The 17802-nt window shown below is 38.2% G+C and overlaps 1 protein-coding gene and 1 long non-coding RNA gene across 2 annotated transcripts; one reads left to right on the top strand and one right to left on the bottom strand.

Moving 5' to 3' along the window:
• Positions 1-568: 568 nt before the first annotated feature.
• Positions 569-5398, top strand: LOC124196167 (heterogeneous nuclear ribonucleoprotein U-like protein 1). The gene is made up of 11 exons (XM_046590980.1): positions 569-607; positions 919-1063; positions 3103-3160; positions 3223-3342; positions 3404-3568; positions 3641-3863; positions 3928-4027; positions 4092-4204; positions 4276-4664; positions 4744-5252; positions 5364-5398. Exons 1-11 carry the CDS (start codon positions 569-571, stop codon positions 5396-5398), a joined length of 1896 nt encoding a protein of 631 aa, XP_046446936.1.
• A 328-nt stretch (positions 5399-5726) lies between these two features.
• Positions 5727-7702, bottom strand: LOC124195522. The gene is made up of 6 exons (XR_006875253.1): positions 7346-7702; positions 6578-7282; positions 6283-6404; positions 6130-6222; positions 5905-6060; positions 5727-5833 (listed from the first exon to the last, which is right to left on the bottom strand). It is a non-coding gene; the product is annotated as an uncharacterized LOC124195522 (long non-coding RNA).
• Between the last annotated feature and the right edge of the window lie 10100 nt (positions 7703-17802).

Below are 17802 nucleotides of genomic sequence, written 5' to 3'. Positions count from 1 at the left end.
TTTCATGTTTCACCTCATTTGTTATCCGCCAAGTCAAATATTAGCATAATGGGCGCTCGAAGGAGCGTGATTCTGTCACAATAATCATTTCGGGAGGAAGGACCGGATCCGCCCCCCCCCCTATTCAAAAGTTTTTCTAAATTTTTTCTCTTTGATTTCATTCGTTTGTGCCATTTGAAATGTTGTTTCTCGTTTTCCGACTTGACGACGACTTTTTTTTTGTTGTTGAAAATTTTTAATTTATTTTTATGCCAAGGCAAGACACGACACGGGTGAATTTCAAACGAAATAGGTCGGGATTTTTTTTTGTTTTTTGTTTGTTGACTATTGGTGCTAGTTTGAGGGGTGACGTAACTAGCTAAAACGGAAAACGGCGAAAACAAAAATTTCTGAAAGAAAAAAAAGAGAAAGAAAAACAAAATCTATTTGGAACGTTGATTTTTGATTGGGGATGACTAGATCACACGCAAGTCGTTATTGTTTCATCGGAAAAAAGAAACAACGGCAACAGCCATTTCAACATTTTCGAATTTTAGCCGTGAAATGATGGGGATAATCCTGTGTTGCTATGGTTTGCGTGCTTGGCCCCGTCGGTGGTGGTTTTGACGTTAGTTTAAACATGTTTAGTGTCTTTTTTTCTCTTCTTTTTGTTTTATTTTCTATTTTTTGGTCGTTTCGCTCTCTTTTCGCTTGTGTTGTGACCTCGGAATCTTCAGAAATGGCGCGTTTCATTCCATTCATTATTCATTTCATTCATACACAATTGAATCACTTTTTCACCTTGAATTCTCGATCTTTTTTCCTTGTTTATTCTGTTTTGGGGACCTCCAGGTCGTTCTGCTCTACTTTTTTTTCTTGGTTTACCAATTGCGAATGCGACCTTGAAATAATTCTTTTTTTTATGTCCATTTTCAATAGTTGGTCGAGGGACTGGGCTGTGCCGTCTACGCCGCGCTGGACGTCTACGACGTCACGGACTACGTCTACGACGGCTGCGAAGCAGAAAAACACCGCATCCTCAGTCGCGACCTGAAGCAAATGATTGAATTCCTCTTATCGGCCGGTAAGTCTGGCTCTTTTTCTTTTGTTGTTTGTTTGTCTTGTTCTTCCTTGAATCCACCGTAGCAAGTCGACAACAGTTTCGTCATCATAAAATAAGTGGTTCCGTGTTTTTCAAATATGGCACCTAACGGGGAGTGTCGGTTGTGTTATACAGTCGGTATTTTTTGATATTTCTCACGAGAGAGATAGCGACATCAACGCGGCGGGGGGGACATTTTCCACCTTTTCTATCTTCGTTAAAAAGTTAAATATTTTTCGCATGCCGATATAATCCCCCCCCCTTACCTTCCTCTCTCCTTTTTTTTTTAAACTCGGTCCACGGCTTTTTCGTTCAGGAAGAACCACAAAAGAAAACAAAAACAAATGTTCAATTTATTAATAATTATCCATCCATCGATCCGGCATTGCAGTCCAGGAAGAGTTTCAAAGGGGCGACGGATTGTAGTTGTTGTTGTACTCGAAAGAATTTGCTGTCGATAAAAAGAAGAAGAAAGAAAAGAAAAAAAGGGCCCCTTTTTATATTTTGTGAAATGCGTAGGCAAATGTCGTAGTCGAGTTGATGAGTTTTCTGCACGGATTTTTATGCGAGAAGAGACCAAGCGTTATTGAAGATTTTATTAGTAGGACAAATCGTTATTGTTTCATCGGTTAAAAACCAGCAGGTGTACGTAGAAAAAAATTCTGGGTGGGTAAAGGGGGGAGCACATGTTAAGTTTGTGTGTGTGTGTGTGTGTAAAATGTTGATTGTTAATCCAGTTAGGCCACTTTTTATTTCAATCACCCAAGATGGAAAGATGAAGAGGTTAGACAGAAAGAAAGCACCGACATGTGTCTATTAGAATGTTCATTTCTCTCAACGTCATGTCGACCTTGACTTTCTTCGAGTCTGGTAAAAAATGTCTGAAGCCCCCGGGGCGAAAGCTCTTCTTCATCTTCCGTTGCAGTTGCTGTTTAAAACTTTTTTGAAAATTTCGTTTTGTTCGTTTAACTTCGTTTCACGCAATTTCAAACCGGAATGATTGCATCACGATTTTTAATCGTACACTTACTTATTGCCACTCCTTTTTCTTTTTTGATGATTTTTTATTGTTATTACTTTTTTTTTCTTCCAGGGGGGGAGGGGGATTTTTTTATTATTTGAAAGGGAATTGCTGGATATGTACACACACATACATACACGCTGGACAAACACAGATATTAACCAGTGGTTAAGCTGGGCGAGAAACCGGAGTTGCGCATAATAATGTAATGCGGGCTGCTTCTCGGCTGCTGCTGCTACTGCCATGGGCCAGTCGCTTGAATCGAGATGGAAGACTGTAGATATGTGGATGACACTTATCAAGCGTTTATTTTTTCAAAGACCTGACAGCCGGCCGGCCGCTGGACAGTTCTGTTTTTCGTTAGAAAAATGAAAATTCGTTTTTTTCTTTTTTTTCTCTTTTTCTTTCTCTTTTGCGGCTTGGGAACGAACAGACATTGTCCGGTCTAGTTAGTTAAACGTTCTGTCAATGGCTATAGAAAAGACTAGTCAATTTATAAATTCAATTATAATAGGAGAAAAAGAACCCGGAACTGCTGCTGCTGCTGCCAAGTCACTGAAGTCAGTCAAAAACGTAAAATGAAAGATCGGGTGACAACTTGGGGGCCGGATAAAATGTTCAAGTGGGATGGTTGTAGCTGGTGGGACATGTGACGTGTTGACAGGTTCGAGACGTCATCGCTATTTATCGTGAGCGTGTGTGTTGCGTGTGTGTGTTAAAGGGAGTCGGAGGGGCTGGCCTTGCCTGGCCCTTTTCGACGGTCTGGACGGAAAAGAGATGGGACAAACAAATGGGCTCTTGTCTTTTTTCGTGAATTTTTCTTTTTGTTGTATTATTCGATTGATCGGAGCGCTACTTTTATTACGCAGTTTTAACTTTTCTCTCCTTCCTGGTTTTTTTTTCCTTCTTTAAATGTAATTTTCATTTTTATTTATTTGCCGTTTCTCTTTTTGGCCGTTTTCGGAACAGTTTGATCGTTTCGTTCCCTTTTATGAGCAAGTTTCGCCGACCATGGATAAACGAAAGAGATATGCGGTCGAAAAAATTATTGGCATTGGGTAACTTTATTTTAAGTTATGTATTTTTTTATATAATGTAATTCTTTATTTTTATGTTTTAGAAAAAGTCAATTCGGGGATACATGGTATTTAGTAAAGTGGGAGGATTACAGAAAAACAACCTGGGTATATGATGGTGATTGCGATGGCTGTCCCAATCGCATCAGAGAGTTTTTGGAAGGGTAAGTTAGCTTTGTAATCATGTAGAAATTTGTTAGTTTAATTCATAGTTTAATTTTACAGGTTTAAAGGGAAACCCGTGCCACTTAGGCTAACCAAACCATTTTCCGTGGAGCAGAGACAGATAGTGGAGGAAAGGAGAAGACGTGAAATGGGACTGGGAAAACAGGGACTGGAAGAAGATACCCCTGAAGTAGCAGATAGAGGAGACGAAAGGCAACGAAATAGGTAACTGTGATTTTTTTGTGCCTCTTTTAAATTTATGTATTGCATATTTAATTGTATTTTTCATATTTGTAGATCACCGAATCCAGCCAATGTAAATGAATTTACAGAAGATGAGCCCGAATGTGATGGAAGTTTGGTCGTGCTCGACTGGTATAATTCAGATCTCAACTTAACCATAAACAAAACTGATTTCGTTAGTGGCGCTCCGCTAACTGAAGCTGTATTTGCTTACATGTATGCTGGTGCTCGCGCAACGTATGGCTTTGAAAACGGAAAAGTTTGCTATGAAGTGAAGGTACAAATGATATTAATTGAAAAATTTCATTATCAATGTACGACTATTTGTTTATTATTTCCAGGTTACGGAAAATTTAGCAGTTTCTTATCTAGAAGAATCAGAGCCCAATCGCCACATTGTTTGTGTTGGATGGTCGGTCGACTCTACTTCTTATCAATTGGGTAAAATCAAAAAATATTTTTATTGCCATGTTAGCGTAGTGACTAAATATTTTTTTTGTATTAGGCGAAGATCCATTTTCTTACGGCTATGGAGGTACGGCAAAAATATCTCAGAACTGTGAATTCAAAGACTACGGGGTGCCTTTCAAATTGAACGACGTGGTTGGTGTTTATCTGGTAAACATTCAAGTTTACTCACGTTACGATGGATTAAATATAGGGTTTTTTTTATTTCTAGGACGCTTCAGAAGAAAAAGAATCAAGGCGTAGCATTCTCTCTGCCCCGAGAGGAATTGAATGGCCGAGCACTGTTCCCCCACATCTTGACCAAAAGTTGTCGATTTGAAGTTAATTTTGGCCAAAAAGAAGAACCTTGGTTCCCACCTACGGAAGGCTACAAGTGGGCTAGCAAAATTCCAGTCGAAAAACGTATCCGAGGAGCTTTCAGACCTGCTACTAGGGCTGATTGTCAGATAATCGCAATGTGTGGTCTACCCTATGCCGGGAAAACAACTTTTGCCAACAAATTCTCTGCTGAAAATCCCGATCTAAAAATCAATATTTTGGGCACGAATGCATTACTCGTTAAAATGAAGGTAAATGGATTACCTCGTCGGAAAAACTACACTGGAAAAAAGTATGTTAAAATTAGTCTTATTTTCGCTTATTTTATTAATTTAGAAACTTAATAGTGATTTATTTCCGCTCTCGTTTAGGTTTTACCCATTTTTCGATAAGTGCATTCACTGTCTGAATATCTTGATCAGAATTGCTGCCAGACGGCGTAGGAACTATATCCTTGATCTAACAAACATCTACCTTGTAGCACTGAAGAAGAAAATGAATAATTTTTCTGGATTCAAACGCAAAGCAGTTGTAATTGTTCCAACAGAAGAAGAGGCGAAAGTTCGCGAAAACAAGAAAATCCAAGAAGAGGGTAGAGATGAACCTGACTCTGTCGTCTTACAAATGAAGGCAGATTTCAAAATTCCATCAGTTGACAAAACGTTTTCTGAAGTAGAATTTCCTGAATTGGAAAAGGAAGAGGCACTTAAAGTGATTGCAAAGTACTGTACCGAAGCAAAGGCTACTAAATACGGTTTGCTTTTACCGAAAGTAGAACAACAAAATCTAGAGACTGGCAAAAACATGATCGACAGCAGTTCTGCAAGCAATTCGATAGGACAAACACCTCCATTACCTAGAAATGATCCTGACCCTCCCCGTCCGGAATCTTCCCTTCAAGAAAACGGGAAAAGAAAGAAAAGAAAAACTGGAACCAAAAAACCAAAAGGAAAATGTCGTAATTGTGACTCACGTAAACATTACATCAAAGATTGTCCGGTACCTCGAAAAAAGAAGCAGAAGTAAAAAAAGAATTAGTTTGTTCAACGAAAGTCAGCAGAGAAGGCCGAGGTGGCGGAAAATTAGGTGGAGATCGTGAACATGTATTACGGATGCTGAAACGTTGGTCAAATCTCTCGGTATCATGTGGCGTTTCTTTTATCCTTGCGTGTCGTTTGAAATTTCGCATCGCGTACTCAATTTTATTGTTGTGTCAAAGTATGTTCAATTGCCCTGAAGTTCATTTTAAAAGATACCGTGTCAGCAGAAATGCCTGTCAATTCTTCGGCTCTAACAATTTTGTTCTTGATCGTGAAATGAGTTTGTAATAAAGAATCTGAATAAAGAAGAAAAAAACAACTTCATTCCACCAAGTAGTATTCAACCAGTAGGATATATTTTTTGTGCTGTTATTTGACATTGGTTAGATAACACTCACGACTTTCTCCTTCAGGCCGGATGCTAATGAACCAAAATATGTAAATGATAGAGTATGAGAAGAGCAAAAATTTTTACAAACAAAAAAATGTTACCTGCTTCCATGGACTAGTAAACGAGTAGAATCACCTGGCCAATAGCACAACACTATTTGCAGAGCTAGGGACACTCCTTGATCGCTGAATAAAGTAACCTCTGCAACCTTGCTGGCCTGTTTGTAAGGCACAAAATTCCACCAATGTAGCTTGTACCTCTTTTGTTTTAAAATAGTTAGACAACACAATAGGGTGCAAAGCTGCTATTTTTAGTTGAATATTTACTTGTGGACAACAGTCAGCAGATTTACTTCCAGCTCCATTGAATGTGTGTATGTCTACAAAAATTGAGCACATTTTGAAAACCCAAGAATATGTCTGTTCAAAAATTCGGATATTAGTTAATTTTTGTGTTATTTAAAAATGTAGAGATTTTACCCTGATTCTAAGGCTGACATGGGAATTACTTTGTCTAGTTGAAAGATTAGCCTTTCATTCAGGCGTCCAAAGAGTGAAGCTTTACCCTGTCCATAGTTGTAGTTTTCCCACTTTCCAGTCAGCTAAAAACAGCAAAAGTGTAAACAATATGATAATGAGCCATTATGGAGATTTGGGGGGAAACAAAGAAGACCACAATTTACAAAAAGCAAATTCACAAAACCACATGGTCTTCACACAATCAGATAAACAAGTAACTTAGATTGGTTGAAATTTATGAAACAGGAATTCATACCTGCTTTTGGTGAATTTTATTAAGAAGATTCTCAGCAGCTTTTCTTCTAGGCAAACTTGACATCATTTACTAGGAATTTTGACACCAACAGCAACCAACCAAAGGCCACAATAGAATCGCCGTTAATTTGTCTTCAGAAAAGGTGACAACAACAAAACGACAGAACCATCTTAACGATTTCAAACTCAAAATTAGCCGAACGTCCGACGTGGAAATAATAATGGAAAGATAGAACAGAATCCATAGATTTGATTGATTTACACAGATGAGAGATGAAAACCAGCCGAAAAATGTGGCCGACACTAGCGCTTATACGTAGACGGGATCCAAAATCCTGGTTCTCCACCCCCTACATTAAAAATAACTCGCCCAGACTGGCCTAGATATTTACTAGTTAACGCAGCAGTCACTAGTTGGCGAGATTGAAAATGAGCAACACCATATTTCTTCCTCTTCCCTATCTCTATCACTCTGTATTTTTTGACTAGGCGATTTAGGACTAGGTTGATTTTGTCTTGTCTTGACACCTATTGTATTGGTGCGCGATTGTTCCAATACAAATAATAAGAACCTTTAGGAAGTGAAATTTTTGCTAAATTAAATGTATTCATTACCAAAAAATTCCCCATCTTGTTCTTGATTCTCCATTTCTTCTTCTATTTCTTTCATGAAAGATTCAAATTTTTTCTCAGCATCAGAAGTTTCCTGAAAATAAACTTTAAAAAAATTATTAAACAAACACAAACAAAATGCTAAGAAGGTACAAACCTTTTTTGAAGGAAGAGTTGCAAAGGGCATTTTAGGGGAGGAACCAGCTGGACTCATCTGTTGAATGCTTGAATCAGTTGTCATTCCTGGTTTGATGAATCGCTGAGGTGACTTTTCATATCCAGTTGTAGTAGTGCTTGAAGCGTTTTGAGTTTGTTGATAGGTAGGAGTAGGTTGGGAAAACCTTTGAGGAGATGGCTTGATGATTTGTGGTGCTGGATATGCTTGTGTGAAAGATTTGCATTTCATCGATGTAGAAGGTGGGGGAAACTGACTTGGCTCAAAGGGCTGTTGTGTGGCCAACTGGGCATCAGTTTTCAATGCAGCAAGGTTGGAGGAAACTGGCTGATAGGTTGGCACACGGGAGTCCCTAATTTGCGCGAAGCGCGCCTGCGCGCGCGCGCACTCTAATTTGCGCGCAATAACGTGCGCGCCTTACACACTAATGTGCGCGCTTTTCAAAATTGCGCGCGCACAAAATTTCTTATACTCTGCTCGTGTATGAACCTCTTTGAAAATATACACACACAGTACACTGATGAGAATTTTATTTTCTTACGACATTTTTTCGTGTGCACATATTAGGCTGAACAACCTGTTAGTAACGTTATGTTACGGCCTCCAACCTCACTCCTACTTTGCCCAAAAAAACGAAAAGTTGGTTGCCATCAAATGGGCAATTTGTCTTTCCACCTTTCTGTCGAAAATGATAGCCGTCTGCCCTCCAATCTGAACCATTTACATGCAAATTGTAATATTTATCCCACTTTTTCAGAAATTAAATTAAAAATCAGAATTTACCTTCTTTTTTTTATTCATCCTTCGCTTCGTACAAATAAACGAAGTCTCCCTTGCACTCTCGTCCTTTTTGGGCGTACAAAGGGTGTACATACTTGGTGTTAAATGAAAGTGGGTACAAGCTTGTACACCCGGGTGTACATAAGGTGTACATATTTTTTTTGTACACCTTTTGTATACCCGGCACGAGGTCATAACGTCTTTGTTTTATCAAATTCGCGCGACCACCGTTTTTCTCACCCATCCCCCACTTTCAAGAATGAAAGGAAAAAATTTTTGCTTCCCTCTATTTTATCTCTATTAACCTTTACTTCATTTAATCTGATATTTTCCTAATTCTCAATCTGTAATTTATGGCTTTCTAATGTCTTTCACCAATTGCCATTAACGTATTTGCTTTTATCGGGAGTCGAACCCGGAACCTCAGATTTACAAGCCAGTATTTATCCGCTGTGCCACCAGCTATTGATATCAAGTTGGGAAGCTTGTAATACCAATTAATTCTTAGGGCAGAGAAAGAAACTTCTAATTTCAAGATTGCTATTGATTGCAATCATTGTTGAATTAAAGAGCTTGCTAACAATATATTAAGCCAACAACTTATCGAGTTTTCATCTAAAAGCACCATTGAATTTCGGTGATGGGACTTAGAAACATTTTTCGTTTTTAGCCGCCATTATGGATTTCCATCGCGCGGCTTTTCAAGAAAGAACTTGAGATTAGGGCGGTTAGGGATGGGAGAGAAACGAAGAAACGAAGAGAGAAAAAAAGATTTTTGGGTCTCTTCCTTTCGCTTAAAGAGTGAAAAACTCGAAAAAACCTAATTTGCATACTTGTAAAGGAGGCGTACAAATCGTTTTTTCCTTTACAGTATATACAAAAGGTGTACAAAAGGTGTACAAAGACGAATTTGTACACCAGCTACAAATATGTAGCCTAAAAAAGGACGAGAGTGTGACCTTCACAACTGCTTCACTCAAAAGTGCGAGTTTAGAAATTAATTTAAAGAATTTGTAATTTTCGGACTTTCGCCCGCAATTACGAGTCATCCTGATCAGAAGAAAGCACTTTGAAACTGACTTAGAGTCAAGTCTTTTTTCCAGTCGCCGTAGCCGTAGGCTTTGCAGTTGTGCAGCAATATTTGCTGTAAGCCTTGAGGTTTTCAGAATCAAGGGACGGGTAACCAAAAATCAGAATCAAGGGACGGGTAACCAAAATTTTGCGCTGTTACACTATTTCCCACGATTTGAATCTATCCGTTGCTGTTCAGAGTTCTGACCAGCAGATTATGTCTCATCAGTATAATCAAATGTTATCATTAGTCTATGCTATGTCCATATAGTTTAAACAGATCAATTTAAAATAAATCGTGTGTGTGTGTGTGAATTTTGAAGGCCCATAGCCTACTACACGAGCAGTGTAAAAGAAATAAAAAGTAAACATTATATGCGTTCATTTATTGAAACTATCATTACACTAACACAATAGATACACAATATACCGTAATCTATGCTTTTTATAACAACTCCCAGTAACGAGAAAAAAAAATATTGAAAATTTTGTGCGCGCGCAATTTTGAAAAGCGCGCACATTAGTGTGTAAGGCGCGCACGTTATTGCGCGCAAATTAGAGTGCGCGCGCGCGCAGGCACGCTTCGCGCAAATTAGGGACTCCCTTGGCACACACATGTTACTAGCTGATGAAATACTTGAAAATGTTTTCTTTGGTGAAGTGTAGAATTGAAGATTCTCATAAACAGGTGCTTCGTCAGCAGAAGTCACCAAGTTTGGTGGTGTGTAGCACATGGCTTCTTCCAAACTCACTTTGGATTGTGTGGGAACGTGTGATATCTTGGATATCTGAACAAGTCTTTGGGAAAATTGTTCCGGAGGTGGGAACAACATTCCATTTCTGGAAGAAAAAACCCACCTCAAACATAAAAGTTTCGACTTTTTCGCGGATGTCCAAATCACTGAGAAGCGTACCGTCCTACGAAGCTTCAATCAACAAATAAAGGGAGGCCAGTCGCGGTTTCTCAGCATTGGTAAAAAAACAGTCGTGAAATGACCGAAGAAACATGGTGCCTTTTGATGACATCAGTATTATTTACTTAAGATAGAAAAGCAAGCTTATCAGCTCGCCGCGAAGGGATAGTCGTAAGCCAGTTGAAAACTGTCTTAAATGACAAATTCAGGGCCTATTGTTAAGTCGGACTTGTTCACAATTCACGCTTTTTTTCACAGACTTTTAGGTCTTAAAACGGGATTTTTCTGACGCAGTTCAATATCCTTGCAAGTTATTTACGTTTGGTTTGATCAACTCATATTTTCCAATTTTTACACATAAAGTTCAATAATTGAATTTAAAAATAACCATCATTTAGTCAAATAACTACAAAACATAAATAACATCTGGTGGTGATTTGATGTGAAAGTGAAAAAGTTGTAGTCGCAACCGCCAGATGTCACTAGTCGTTTAGCAATTATTTTAGCAGTTTTTCATTAATTACAGGAGAACTAATTAAGTAAATGAAATTATTTTTGTTCTGGTCGTACCGCATATCTTGTGTCTAGTTTTTAAGACCAAAAAGTCTGAAATGTGTCGTAAAACGCCCGAGCTATGGAGCGTTACATACATACATACATACAGACAAAGTGACATGGCTTTTTTTTTCTGCGTATGCGATTATTAGCTTCGCCCTTCGGGCTCGCAATCAAATCGACATTGTCATCAACGTCTGCGGAAGTAGGAGATGTCTTGTTTTCTTTTTGTGCAATTTCTTGAGCCATGCGAATGCGATGATCAGCTTTTCGCTCTTGCAGAACCTGTAATTCAAATATAAGAATCGAATTCACGACTTTGTTGGAAAGTGAAAACAACTAGAACGGACTGTATGCACCTCCTTATGACGAGGCTTTTTTGCTAAATGGCAGCTTTGCCTGGTGTTGTCATGGTAACCCAAACCTAGATTTTTTTTGGGCGTCCCTAAACTGCGAAAGCGAAACGCGAAACGCGAAACGCCTAAAATGCGGAAAAGCTGTGCGAAACGGACCAAAATTTTGGGACCGTTTCGCGGGACCAAATGCCGGAGGGCATACTAGAGAGCGAAACATCTTGCGAAACAAAAAGTTTTCCTTTTCTCCACAGAGGTCCAAATTGACGGAGATTGCCGCCATTTTTCATTGTCTCCCGCTATGATGAGGCATTAAAGGAGGAAGGGGGGCAATCAAATTCGATTTCTTCGCCACTACCCCTGTATGTTTTAATGCGCATTTTACGATTATTAAACTAATGAAAGACATAGAGCAGCACGTTATGGTGATATTTTTAAATAATAAAATATTAGGTAATGGCCCAGGGATTATACATTACATTAAATAATTTAAATCAACCAGTAGGTACGTGCACAAAGAAAGAATCGGCCATAACAGTATGAGTGCCTTATATCAAGCTAAAAATCAAAGCTACCATGTTCCAAATCAAGCTAAAATTTAATCAGCTAAAACTTTCCTTAAAATTAAGAATGTTAATCTGATTGATACTGATACATGGAAACGAGAAGTTCCATTAATTTTTTTATACCAATCTTCTAATTAAAAACACCTATTGCATATTGCATTCAAGGTATTTCGTATTCATGATTTCATGGTCAACACACAAATAGACCAGCGGACCAGCCATAAGGTGCGCGAAACTCGAAGTCTCGAAAATTTGAAACTCTTAACAATTTGTTTGTTGACGGCGTCCATTGTCGTCTGCTACCAAGACGTTTACACTTTACACTGCGACGTTTCCCACACACCGATTTCGCAGTTTAGTACGGACCCAAAGACTAAAATGCGAAACAGGGTCCCAACTTTTGGGTCCGTTTCGCACAGCTGTTTCGCATTTTAGGCGTTTCGCGTTTCGCTTTCGCAGTTTAGGGACGCCCTTTTTTTTATTATTATTTTTTGACTCAATGTTGCCATCTTGACCAATGTTAATATATACCATGAATATACTCTGTGTTTAAAATGATGTGATGGATTGATAAGAAGTTTACTGTGCAAAGTTTTATAGATTATTGCGAGCCCGAAGGGCGAAGCTAATAATCGCATACGCAGAAAAAAAAGCCATGTCACTTTGTCTGTATGTTACCCGAAGGGTTACTGGTCAAAGTTTCGTTTGCCGTATGGTTTACATTGGTATGGTTTTTACATGGGCACCCTCAGTTCTCGTAACACTACACAGATGGCTTTTTGCAGTTCTCGTAACACTACATAGATGGATGCACTAGTTTTTTACAATTATTGATTGTAATCAACATTTTTATTACATTTCAATAACTCTACTACGTAGCTGAGGATATTTTACATCTTTTCTGAAAATTTGGCTGAAATCTATTCAGGCGTTTGATCAGACGGAGAAATTGCTACTTGTTCACAGAATTTCAGTAGCTGTTATAGCAGACGATAACACAGATGGGAGGGATAAACAAACGATAACACAGATGGCAGGGATAAATAATATTAAAAGTAAACGTTACTTGAAATAGGATAGGATTAAACGAGAAATCCAATCATTTATAAAGTTTCTGCCTATAGTTTTATCTCTAGGCTGATAACTAGGCCTAGTTATGGGCACAATTCCACCAAACTTAATTTCTACCGTCACTGCAAAGTAAAAATTTATTACGACATAGGGTGACGGGGCTCATATAATTCAACCGTTTGCGGATTGCCCCGCCACGAGGCGTATTAATATCGCATTCAATATTAAATCAGGATTCTAATATCTCATTCAATATTGATTCAGGATTTCAATATCTCAATGGATATTTAGAGAATATGAGCTTTAAATAAAGACCCGTCCCCGTGTGGCGTGGGGCGGCGGGGCTCCAGCCCCGCAGCACCAAAGTCGCAAGGGTGTTTGTATTATTTGCTACATATATATTACTAAAAACTTTGAGACATTAATTAATCGCACGGAGTTAGTATAAGCTGCATATATATTTACTTAAAACTTTGAGATATTAATTAATTTTTTTAATATTCCAACGGGAACCTTGCAACCCCAATAACGGATGCCTGCATATTTGTCGTAACTTTATATTTATTGGTAAAATTAAATTTAATTTAAATTCCAATCCCTTCGGGTACCTTGCGGCGTACGTACGCTGCCTACAGTGTATGTATGTAACGCTCCATAGCTCGGGCTTTTTACGACACATTTCAGACTTTTTGGTCTTAAAAATTAGAGAAAAAATATGCGGTGCGACCAGAACAAAAATAATTTCATTTACTTAATTAGTTCTCCCGTAATTAATGAAAAACTGTTTATCCAGTTTATGTTATTAATATGTCCAGGTTATGTTATTAAAAACCGTAACAAACAAACAAGTCCCTTATGTAACACCCCGGGTGTGTAAAAATTTAATTATAGAATAGAAATAAAAGGGGAAGAAAATGCAAGAGGTGTTCGCTAGTATCGCCTACGTAGACGATAATGGGATTCCGAAGAATCTCCCAATCAAAGTTAGCAATCATCAACATCCGATTCAACTCGGCTGGAACTACGTTCCGGCCATCCTAACGCTGCCAGTATGACCAAGGATTACCATGGATTCCATTGATCAACTAGGAGACTATCACATATGATGCAATATACCGCGGATACCGGACATTGTATGTATGTTTTGAGCCATGATTCGTATGCAATAGTTCCACAGATACTAGAGCACCCTCGTTCGCTTCCGAAGAAGCCAACGACCATCCATTCCATTGACGAGCTACACTTTTGCATTTTACACTCACCAGGAGATTCGAACTCGGATCCCGAGGTGCCCCCCGAGCACCCTGCGACGCCTTATCCAACTCACTTACTGGCTTCCACACAATTAATGTTAATCGTTACCATTTATATACTTATTACTCGTACATATATGACTGAATTACGCCAATGTTATTTTTATTTTCGGAAAGGTTATTAATTTTGAATATTGTTCTTTATTGTTTAACTTTTAAACTTATTTTTAAAGTTAAATAAACCTTATTTTTGGGCACACCGTATGCAGTCCAATCAAATAAGCTGCTGCGATTGCATCAGCATGTGAGCCAATGGTCTACTTCGGTACTTTCTGCTGTGTGTCAGTCAGAAAAACTGACTATAACATTTAGAAATAAACTCAAATTATGTTAAAAATAATTGAACAACTTGCGAAAAATACTAACATTTACGAAAATAAAACTAACATGAGTGTTATTCGATTACAAATGAAGTTATATCAAAATGTATGGGGGCGAATTACGAGTGCGAACGTCCATGCCCTCACTTAAGAAGTTATATAATAGGGGAGTACACCATATTGATCATGTGATGCTTTAAATTATATGATTTCTGTTATCTAAGAATTAATATAAACCTCGTTATAAACCTCGCATCATGGGTAATTATAAAAAAGCAAGAAAACACCTCAAGCCACTTACCATAACGCAAAGGCTCAAATTGATTCGAAAAAGGAAAGTTCATCACCAGCCTTACCAGCCGCTTAACCCGATGTCGATGTATGAAGAAAATGCCGCAATAGACATGTGTTATGTCTTGTTTTGCATTCTGTCGCTTCACTTGGGTCCCGCCTTATGGAACTTTGTAACCAAAAAATTACTGAATGACCCCAAGTCAATAGTCGTTGATTCCTATGAATTCATCAAAACTCTCGTCGATCGTAGAACGGCCGATTCGACGTTTTTCTCTCTAAGAAACGCTGTGTTCTAAAAGGAAACTAATGTTTTGCTATATCTAAACATGACTTGTTTGTCACCTCCTCCGACACACGATGTTTAGAAATTTTTTTCGAAACAAAAATGATTCCCCCCAACCAAACACATTTGTTTTCTTTTTGTTTTTAACCTAACCGCCCCGAAAGAACCCCAGGCTATGCTGGAAGCCATGGCCTTGTTATCCCTCCCCTTATTTGCATATTTCTCGAAATTCTTACAAAATTTTATCTACATAAATAAATGAATTAACTTTAAAGTTGAATACCTTAATTTGCAGCTAATGCATTTATACTTAATTTGGTAAAAATCTAATCCTCTGCATCCTCTTTATATTCATTTTATTAGATAAAAAAAATTCATTGAGGGGACAATTCCAAACATAGTTTCAAGAAAGCCATAAACAACTTTTTCAAATAACTACGATTCAAGAGATTAAGTACTTTAAGTCCCAAAAGTACTATCAGTCAACATACTTTAATACAATTAGTGTAAAAAAAGCTTTTCATTAGGTACTGTTTCTTTCGTATGCTATATGTATGCGTATTGCCTAAACATACGTAACGTGCATAGGCACGGTGCGTGAAATGGCCTATACATCTAGTTTGTCCGTCGATATAGTTGACTAAGCATATCTATGCATCGAGTGTGTCGCCAAATGGCTCACATAATGTTTTTTAATTCATTTGTGTGGTGTGTGTGATGGGTGCTACGAAGCGAATTGGAAGTGATGTTTGGATATTCGGAAAAATTTTCAATGGTCCCAACGCCCATCGTCTAATATGCCATGATTGTGAAGGACTCTATATACATCTAGAATAGCACAGTGGATCAGCATCGGACTGGGACCCGGGAGTCCCGAGTTCAATACCCATCGCAGCCATATCAAATGAGTGGCATGGGCCTTTTATTAAATATGTTGAATAATTATTCTACCGCCGCTGTGTGAAATTTGGAGGAAACAAGCCGTTGATAATTTTCTGCTAGGATGTATTCAAACTAAAGATAAGGTTTGCAATAAACTTGATTATCAAACCAATTCACGCGATATATACTTATTTCATTTGTTGATGTTTCAAAATGTTTGTTTTTTACATCCCGCCAAAGAGATGCAAAAAGTTAACATTTTTACCTTTTCTTAACGCAATGTTTAGTTAAATCATGTGTCGTTTAATGAGGGGCGTTTATTAGGTTTAATGTCAAAAGTGGCGCGAAGGTAAAAATGAGAAAAAGAAATTTACTCCATTTTTTAAACTTTGTGTTTCCGTTTTGAAAACATAGAATTTAGAATATTTTCAAAGCATGGTCATGTTTCCCTTTTTCAACACAGCGTTTCTTAGAGAGTTTACAAAGAATGAACCGTCGGATTTGACACACTTGGAGATGTCTCAAAAGGGAAGAGTAGCTGTGGCTCATGGGTATTTTGATGAAGTTGCTTTAAACTGGGCGTCCTATTTATTATCGTGGATCGAACTTTTAAAAATGATTGATGCGCACGCCACAGCTGCAACCGTCCAGCAAATCTACGACCAGCTCATCTCTGGCTCCAAGACACCAATGGATATCGTTCTTGAATCTTTCACTAAACCAGACTTCGTGCATCAAGGACTTAAAAAACAAAGCGATCTAACCAGGGCACAGTATTTAAAAGCCATCAGGATAAAGCTGGCACTCTACAAGTGTATGGTCAAAAACCTAGGACCAGCTCTGCGGTCTGAACATCTTAGACGAAAAGGCGCAATCAGAACGAACTCAGAAATCGATTGCCAAAACTTGTTTTTTGACTTACTCGAAGAATGGTTGCTACAACCGCAACACCCAGACATGGCAACAAATGTGCAGATCATCGAAACAGCCAAGGACGGGCGCAACATTGTTTGCCATGCAAACTTGCCGCTGATATTGAGCGATTGGGAAACCACGCTTCTTTCTTGGGAAAAGGTTTGCTACTTGATCTCTAGTGTTGATACAGCAAAAACAATTCGTGATTTTTATATCAATCTAAAATCTAGAATTGACCTTCCTTTACCAGGAACCATCTGGCGTTCTACTGCCCAGTCGAAATACTTTACAAACTTGGTAAGGAGGCAAGTTGTGGTAAATCCAACGTGGCGTCGTCCGAATTTCAAGATCACCCTAACGAAAAAACCACTTTGAACATCAATACTTTTCATATAATTAATTTCATAACATCGAATAAACTTTCTGATAAAATAATATCCTGTGTGTAATAGCTATCTTTATTATTTATTCTTATTTAATCGTAATTAATATTAAATTCCTTATCAATCTGTGGGAAAAACGAGTCGCGTTTTATCTCAGACAAAGTCATAGAGGCACCGAAATGAGTTAAAAGATGAACTCGAGGGTATATAAAAAAACAAAAACAAGAAAGTATAGTGTAGTACAGTGATATGTGTCTAGAGTCCATAAACTCTATACCGTTTTAATGATCGAAACTACCGACTAGTAGTAGAGTAGCAGCAGTAGCTAATATGCGGTATACAACATCAATCACGTCTCTGTGATGTCTGATGTTTGATATACGTCGGCGGTCCCCGCCTTTAAATGTTGGACCAAATAAAGAAAAAGATAAGAGATTGTCAAAGATGAAAGTTGATGCTGACCTCTGATATGTTATTACGTCATGCGGATGAAAAAGAAGAACGGAGATACTATGAGACAGAGTTCAGAGGGAAGTCGGTGCTTATATTTTAATGAAAAACAGAAACATATTAGATTCTCTAATTTATAAACCCCAGAAATTCGATAGATAGCAAGACGAATAAAAAAAGGGAGCCTGAGAAACACAAATATGATGATAAGGTCACTTGGTGCAAAAGTTCTTTATAGGGCTAGTGGGGGAATCAGTCGAATGGCTTTGATGGCAAGAGAGTGTGAGAA

Source organism: Daphnia pulex, chromosome 6, assembly GCF_021134715.1.
Source record: "Daphnia pulex isolate KAP4 chromosome 6, ASM2113471v1".
Lineage (NCBI taxonomy): Eukaryota > Metazoa > Arthropoda > Branchiopoda > Diplostraca > Daphniidae > Daphnia > Daphnia pulex.
The sequence above is the reverse complement of the archived record's forward strand: the minus strand, read 5'-3'. Positions and strand labels throughout refer to the sequence as shown.